This window comes from Panthera uncia, assembly GCF_023721935.1.
Source record: "Panthera uncia isolate 11264 chromosome C1 unlocalized genomic scaffold, Puncia_PCG_1.0 HiC_scaffold_4, whole genome shotgun sequence".
In the NCBI taxonomy this organism is placed as follows: domain Eukaryota; kingdom Metazoa; phylum Chordata; class Mammalia; order Carnivora; family Felidae; genus Panthera; species Panthera uncia.
In genome coordinates this window covers 86,887,744-86,895,254 of record NW_026057585.1, presented here as the reverse complement: position 1 = coordinate 86,895,254, position 7,511 = coordinate 86,887,744, and the positions used below count along the sequence as shown (strand labels likewise).

The window sequence follows — 7,511 nt, the reverse complement described above, 5'->3', positions numbered from 1 at the left end:
CCATATATCTATTTGGTCTTCCACATGACCCCTGTCCCTCCTTATGGATAGGCTAGACTTCTTTATAGGTGGTTGAATTCCCTCTGTACAAAAGTAGAAGGTATAAGGCCTGAGCCCAGAAGTCCCAGAGCCTCATTTCCACCTCATTCACAAGGCCTACCCAGATTCGGATGGTGGGGAGAAAAATTCCCACCTCTTGAGGGCATACAGAGATGAGAGAGATGTTTGGCAGGCATCATTCCACTTTTATTTACCAGAAATGGTAACCCCAACTCGGACAGTATAATTGTGAAAGTGTAATGGTAAAAGTCCTGCCTCTCCACTAGGCCTCCACTGACACCACCCAGTGGGAGAAGGGGACTTCGCTGCTGCCAGCTGGGGTTAGAAGTCCACGCTCCCCGTGTGGGCTCTTCTCACTCTGTGGGGTGGGGAGGTGCCTCATCACTGGACCCCAGATCCGTCCTGGGCCTTCTCTGATAATCCCAGCATGTGGGTTAAGGTGTCTTGTTATAACTGTGAAAGGTTGGAAATCTAGGCTCCCTCCTTGGCCTCTGCTGGTGTTGGGGATTGGGTCGGGGGGGGGGAGGGGGAGCTATTTTTTTTTCCTGTGGTATTTGGAATACAGCAGTTGTCTAAAAGTTTTCTGTCTTGGGGCGCCTGGGTGGCTCAGTTGGTTAGGCATCCGACTTCAGCTTGGGTCATGATCTCACAGTTCATGGGTTCAAGCCCCACATCGGGCTCTGTGTTGACAGCTCAGAGCCCGGAGCCTGCTTTGGATTCTGTGTCTCCCCCTCTCTCTCTGCCCTTCCCCCACTCGCACTCTGCCTCTCTCTCTCAAAAATAGATAAACATTAAAAAAAATTTTTTTTTAATAAAAACAATAAACGTTTTCTGTCTTGCTTGACTGCTCATCTTCTGGTCTTTTGGCTAGAGAGCACGGGCTTTTCTTAGAGCTTTTTTGTCTATACCCATTATTATTCCCAGGTTGCCCGTTTCTTCAGCTTCGAGTCTGAGCGACGTGAGGTGAGGAGAAAACCCAGGGAACCCACTGCCGTGTCGTTCCTCGGGCCCCCAGCTCCCCAGCCTGTCTGCCTTCTCCTCTCCACCTTTCAGAGTCGTCTCATGTTTGCTTTGTATACAACATCCAGGGTTTCCTGTTGTACACAGCAGGAAGCATAAGAAAAAGTGAGTCCGCTCCATCTTGCTGGAAGCAGAAGTTCCGTCATTTGCTTTTTAAACTGGAAGGAATAACAGAATTTATTGTATGTAAACGGCATTGGAATATTTAAGACGTATGTTTGTTACATTCTTAAGTGCAGTTTATTAGACTTACAAGCACTTCTTAGTTCCTTCGTAAGATTTTATGTAAAAGAAACGAAATTTGTGAATCGGTTTTTTTATAGCAAATATAATTTTTTTAAGTTTATTTATTTTGAGAGAGAGAGAGAGAGAGAATGAGCACAGCAGGGGCAGAAAGAGAAGAGGACAGAGGATCTGAAGCAGGCTCTGTGCCGACAACAGAGAGCCCAGCACGGGGCTCAGACTCACGAACCAGGAGATCATGACTCAAGCCAAAGTCTGATATTTAACCAACTGAGCCACCCAGGCGTCCCTAGCAAATATAATTAAAAAAAAAAAAAAAATCAATGTAATACAGAGAGGCGCTTTTTTTTTTTTTTGGTCTGCAAAAGCCATCCTTCGAAGAAATGAACACTCAGGTTTACTAGGAGTTGGACTCATTATAAACACGTACCCGAACTGCATCCCATAAAGCATGGACTCGGGCTCTGTGGGGCAAACAATAGAAACCAACTCGAGCAAAAAAGACTGCGGGGCTGCTCCCAGAATGGAAGGAAGGGCTAGAGAAGGAGGTCTGGGGAAGTCCCAGGCACCAGGATGGCCCCTGGGGCCTGACTTGCCCAGGCCTGGCCTTGGGCAGCAGTGAGCCCAGCCTTCTTTCAGGCCTCCATGCTTCTCTGTTCAAGATGTATACCCCAGAGAGAGGTTCTGACCTGCCTGGTTGGCTCAAGCTTGAGTCTAGGCCCGTCTTTGTCCAGGGAGGACAGAGCACTTGGAGTAACAGTCCCAATGAGACTTTGCAAGGGGGAGAGGGGGCAAGAGGGAGGCTTCCACAGCAAAATCAGGGTGCTGTTGCCAGACCAAAAGGAACGGGATTCAAATGGCAGGCGGGTGAGCATCACAGATGTCTGCAGACCACGAGTTCTAGAGCCAAGTAGGTTTGGGACACCTGGGGTGGCCGAGGAGGAACTGCCCGTGAGGCCCTCCGACCTGCCAGTGCACTGTGGCCTCCAAGCCGTGCACCCAGGATCCAGTGTTTCCCAAACTTACTTAACTATGTGGTGCTTTTTGCCTCAGAATCCCATTGACATCTCTAGGAACCCAGTTAGGGAAACCCTGGCCTGGTTGATCTCCAGTGACCCTTTTAGCTCTGAGATCTTGTGATCCCACAGGAAGGACATGGTTTCTGCTTAAGTCTGTTTAAGAAGAGACAGACAGCAGGGGCACATGGGTGGCTCAGTCTGTTGAGCGTCCGACTCTGGCTCAGGTCACGATCTCGCGGTCCGTGAGTTCTAGCCCCACGTCGGGCTCTGTGCTGACAGCTCGGAGCCCAGAGCCTGCTTCGGATTCTGTCTCCCTCTCTCTCTGCCCCTCCCCCGCTCATGCTCTGTCTCTGTCTCTCTCTCTGTCTGTCAAAAATAAATAAACATTTAAAAAAAAAAAAAAAGAGAGAGAGAGACCGCAAAAACACATCAACAGAGATGGAGAAGGACCAAGGAAGTGCAGCTCAAGCAGTGAGAGCCTTCTGGGGAAGAAGTGGAAGCCAGCTCCCTTGGGTCCATGAGATGCCCTCAATGACCTTCTATTAAGGAGTTGTTTTCTAAAGTGAAATGAACGAAAGTCAGGTTCCTGTCTGGCCTGCTCATTCACTTGGTTTCTGTTGGCAGTCTGGCTTAGGTGACCAGAGGCTTAGGTGGGGGCTGGAAGGATCCTTAGAGGTTATCTGGGCTGGCGTTTACATTTTCCGGACGGGGACACACAAGCCTGATGAGGGGAAGGGACTCCCCCAAGGCCATGCAGTGCCGAGGCAGCAGAGCTATACCTAGAACCCAGGTCTCCTGGCTCCCAGCTCAGCATCCTTCCTTTATTTTGCAATGCTGCACCTTGCTGGGGACAAAGTCAAGGACAGGCCATGGTGGTTTCTGTCAGTGAAAACACCCCCTCCCTCCTCCTCTTCCACAACCAACTACCTTCTTAGCTGTCTAGGCCCTCAGGATTCCAGGAAAGAGGGAAGGAGAGAGGGACAGAGGCTTGACTCCCTGCCTTACCACTTGCTAATTAGGTCTTCTAGATGAATTGCAGGACTGTGTTTGTCTCGCTCACAGCTGATTTCCTAGGGCCCACCCAGGCCTTAAGGACCCAGCATATTTCACAGGGAGGGAGGAACCTCTTGAGCTTAGGGGGAGTTGGAAAAGGCCCATCCTGGGGAGGGAGGATTCATATTTGGCTAAGATAGAACATTTCTTGGTGTTTAGTGGTGAAATAACCCCGGAGGGTGTGTTGGCAACATAGTATAGTGTGGTTTAAATGCTGAGGCAAGTACCCTCTGACCCAGCAGTCCCCCTTCTGAGAATTTATCCCAAGGAGGTAATCCTAATCCTCATAAATGCACAAAAATGCATCTACTAGGATATTCAGTTAGAGCAGTGTTTTCAAAAAAGGAAACAGCCTCAATACCCAATAATGGAGAAGCAATGATAAAAAATATGGTACATCGAAATGACGAGTTATTTGGTATTTATTAAAAATGATGAATTAAATATGCTTGACAGGGGAATGTGTTTATAATATCTTAAGTAAAAATGGGTTATAAAAAGATTATAGTCTTATTTTTATCAAATGAACTAACATTGTCATTCATATCTGAATTATGGACAGAAAAAAGTTTACAAGAACAGAATGTTTGCAGGAGTTGTCTCTGGGTTTTGGAATTACAGGTGGCTTTTCTATTATGTCGTAATTGTTACTGTTCCTGTCATTTATTTGTATTCCCTGATTGTTCTACAATGAATATATATTTGGTAGTCATCTTTTAAGGTTAAAAGAAAATGCCATGCCAAGAAATCTGAACCTTATTCTTAAGGTGATAGAAATTAAATGTTTATAAATGAAATGATTAAAAATTAAGCACATTAGCCAGCTTAAAGAGTCTCACTGAGGGGCGCCTGGGTGGCTCAGTCGGTTAAGTGTTCGACTTCGACTTCGGCTCAGGCCTGATCTCATGGTTCGTGGGTTCGAGCCCCGCGTCGGGCTCTGTGCTGACAGCTCAGAGCCTGGACCCCACCTCAGATTCTATGTCTCCCTCTCTCTCTGAACCTCCCCGACTCACACTCTTTGTGTGTCTCTCTCTGTCAAAAATAAATATTAAAAACTTAAAAAAAAAAGAGTCTCATTGAGACCCCTCTGGCAACATGACGAATCCACTGATAAAATGGCAAATTGTATTCCTGCCTTTGTTTCTCTTGTAAATTCTGATTTCTGATGTTGCTTTCCTGCACAAGACTAAGGGGAGTCGATCCATTAAGGGAATAGCAGAGCAGATTCAGGCCTTACCAGGTCTTTATGACTGGTGGACGTTGCTTTCTGGAAGTATCCGGCTCAGGGCAATGTTTTGTAAACCAGCAAAGCAGCCGTGTTGACCATGAGTAGTAAAACTCCAATAGAAGGTCAGGGGTGTGGCTTTGTGGCAGATGTTTTCCTGGTTTGGTTTGGGGACAGCAAACAGTGGGACCTCAGATGTGCCCTGGGGCCCTTTAGCTTCGACCCAGTTCACATCTTCTCCTGTGAATTTTCCTTACAGGAAAACCTGATCGGCGCCCTTTTGGCAATTTTCGGGCACCTTGTGGTCAGCATCGCGCTTAACCTGCAGGTAAGTGTCAGTCACCAGCACCGTCTACACCGGAGACATAGCTCTGATCAGCCGGGGTGTCTGGTGCGGACCCCGCTGCCTCCTCACCGTGGGACGCTGTCTACTCCATTCCTGGGCTGGGCCTGCAATATCTTGTGGGTTGTTCCAGAATCTTCTTCGCCCCCATGTCATCCCCCCCATCACCCCTCCGCTCTGATGACAGCACTCACCATTACTTAGAATCCCTGGGGGCCCTGGAGCAGCTGCTCTGGAAGCCGGCCCCCTTAGCCCATCCCAGCTGGCAAGCAGGTACCTGCTCCCAAGCCCTGCCTCGGAGGTTGCTTTGGGGACACCCGTGGACAGGATATGTCCCACAGCACACGGGCTGGCTCTGCTCTGCCAGTGCTACTCAGCTTCTAGCTGCGGTGGACCCGGAGCAGGGACATGAACACACATGGGCACCGGGTACATCTCGGCTCCCACGCACACGCGTGTACGGGAGTGTTTCTGTGTGTTTTGGTCTCGTAGCCGCTTGTTTGGTTCAGGCTCTTCTTTCTGCAGACCGGCATCCCTGCCTCCACATCTGCTTCTCTGGAGCCTGCCTTACGGTCCCCCCTAAGGAGCCCCGTGGTCCTCTAAGTCTGCCTGGCTCTCTTCAGTCACCACCCCACTTTCTCTGTCCTGAGTCTGCACTTCCAGAACAAAGGCTGTTGGCCATACTTGGGCCAAGTATCCACCCAAGGGAAGGCAGCGTCCACGGATACCCCCGGGGCTGCCCCAGCGCATCTACAGAAGGGAGTGAGGCCGAGCAGGCACCCCGAGGTGCCCATGAGGAGTCCTGGGCATTGCAGTTAGAGAGAGAGACTCAGGCCAAGGCCGGGCTAACCTGGGGGTCCTAGACCACGGCTCCCACTCCAGACTGTGACGTGCATTAGAAATGCACCTTTCCAGGCCTCCCCCACACCTCCCCTGAGGTCGAGATGTTTATATTTTCAGAACTTCCCCGGGAGTTTTTGAGGCTTTCCAGCCAGTTTGAGAACTTCTGTCTTAGAGTGACAGTCGGGTATTGAGAGCCCTACTGCTTGCCTCTCCTCTGAACAAGGACTCCAGAACCTGACAAACCTTCCTAAATGAAAAGGCGGGGGCGGGGGGGGGGGGGGGGGGGGGGGGTAGACTTAGGATACATACATCGCAGCATCTTTCCCCAAACATCTGGGCAAGTCAATTTCTTTCTCGGATTTCTAGAAGTACTGCCACATCCGCCTGGCAGGCTCCAAGGATCCCCGGGCCTACTTCAAGACCAAAACATGGTGGCTGGGCCTGTTCCTGATGCTGCTGGGCGAGCTGGGTGTGTTCGCCTCCTATGCCTTCGCCCCGCTGTCACTGATCGTGCCCCTCAGCGCCGTCTCCGTGATTGGTAAGCCCGGGCTCCCTGCACCACTCCCCTGGGACCCACCTGCCTGCGCCTCCACCGTCCTAGTGAAACAAAACACCGTTTTGCTTGGCCACATAGCTAACACTTACAAAGGGCTTCATACACACCGGTCCTGCATCTAGCACTTTACAGATACTAATTCTTCTAATCCTCCTTTTTGAGGTACTGTCATTATCCCCATTTTACAGAAACAGGGGCGCTGAGCGGTGAAGTTCCTTCCTCCAAATCACAACAGCTAGTGAGTGGCGGGCCTGGGGTATAGATAGATGGGGGGCTGTCTGGCTCCCTAATCTCCTTAAAAATGATTCAGAAAGTGTATCAGAATTGCCTTTTATTTCCACTGAAGAAGGAGGGTAGAAACTTGGACCCTTTCATCAAGATAATCCAAGCTTTTATAGGGTTCAGGTGTCTCACACCTCTAAAAACTGCACATTCAACTTATTCTCTGATCTTTTTCCATCAACTGATACCACCTTTAAAACATTGTTCACTTTCTCGGGGCGCCTGGGTGGCTCAGTCGGTTAAGCGTCCGACTCTTGATCTCGGCTCAGGTCACGATCTCCTGATGGTTCTCCTCCATGATCTCCTGATGGTTCATGAGTTTGAGGCCTGCGGCGGGCTCTGCTCTGACAACGTGGAGCCTGCTTGGGATTCGCTCTCTCTCCCTCTCTCTCCCTCCCTCCCTCTCTCTCTCTCCCCCCCCTCCCTCCCCCACTCACTCACTCTCAAAATAAATAAACAAAAAAATATATTGTTCATTTTCTCACATGCCATTTTTCTGTCATTTTTGTAATCACTGAGCCAGGGTTTCAGAACATTTGAACCAATGAAAAGATAAAAGAAAAAGACACTCAAGCCAAGCCCACGAGACACTTGAGGTGTTCACACATGCTCTGTTCCTTTCTCACACAGTATTGTTCTAAAATGTAATCTGGGGGCCGCTGGGTGGCTCAGTCAGTTAAGCATCTGACTCTTGATTTCGGCTCAGGTCATGATCTCATGGTTGGTGAGATTGAGCCCTGGTGGTGCTCTGAATTGACATCATGGAGCCTGTGTAGGATTCTCTCTCTCCCTCTTTCTCTGCCCCTCTTCTGCTCGCATGCTCTCTCTCCCTCCCTCCCTCCCTCTGTCTCTCTCTCTCCCTCCCTC

General features: G+C 49.7%; 1 protein-coding gene across 2 annotated transcripts in view; it reads left to right on the top strand.

Moving 5' to 3' along the window:
- NIPAL3 (NIPA like domain containing 3) overlaps positions 1–7,511 on the top strand; it is a 48,697-nt gene that overhangs the window by 17,599 nt on the left and 23,587 nt on the right. For both annotated transcript variants that reach the window (XM_049617788.1, XM_049617789.1), the window contains exons 3-4: positions 4,880–4,948; positions 6,173–6,344. In XM_049617788.1, coding sequence (XP_049473745.1) covers positions 4,880–4,948; positions 6,173–6,344 — 241 coding nt within the window. The remainder of the gene's footprint in view (positions 1–4,879; positions 4,949–6,172; positions 6,345–7,511) is intronic.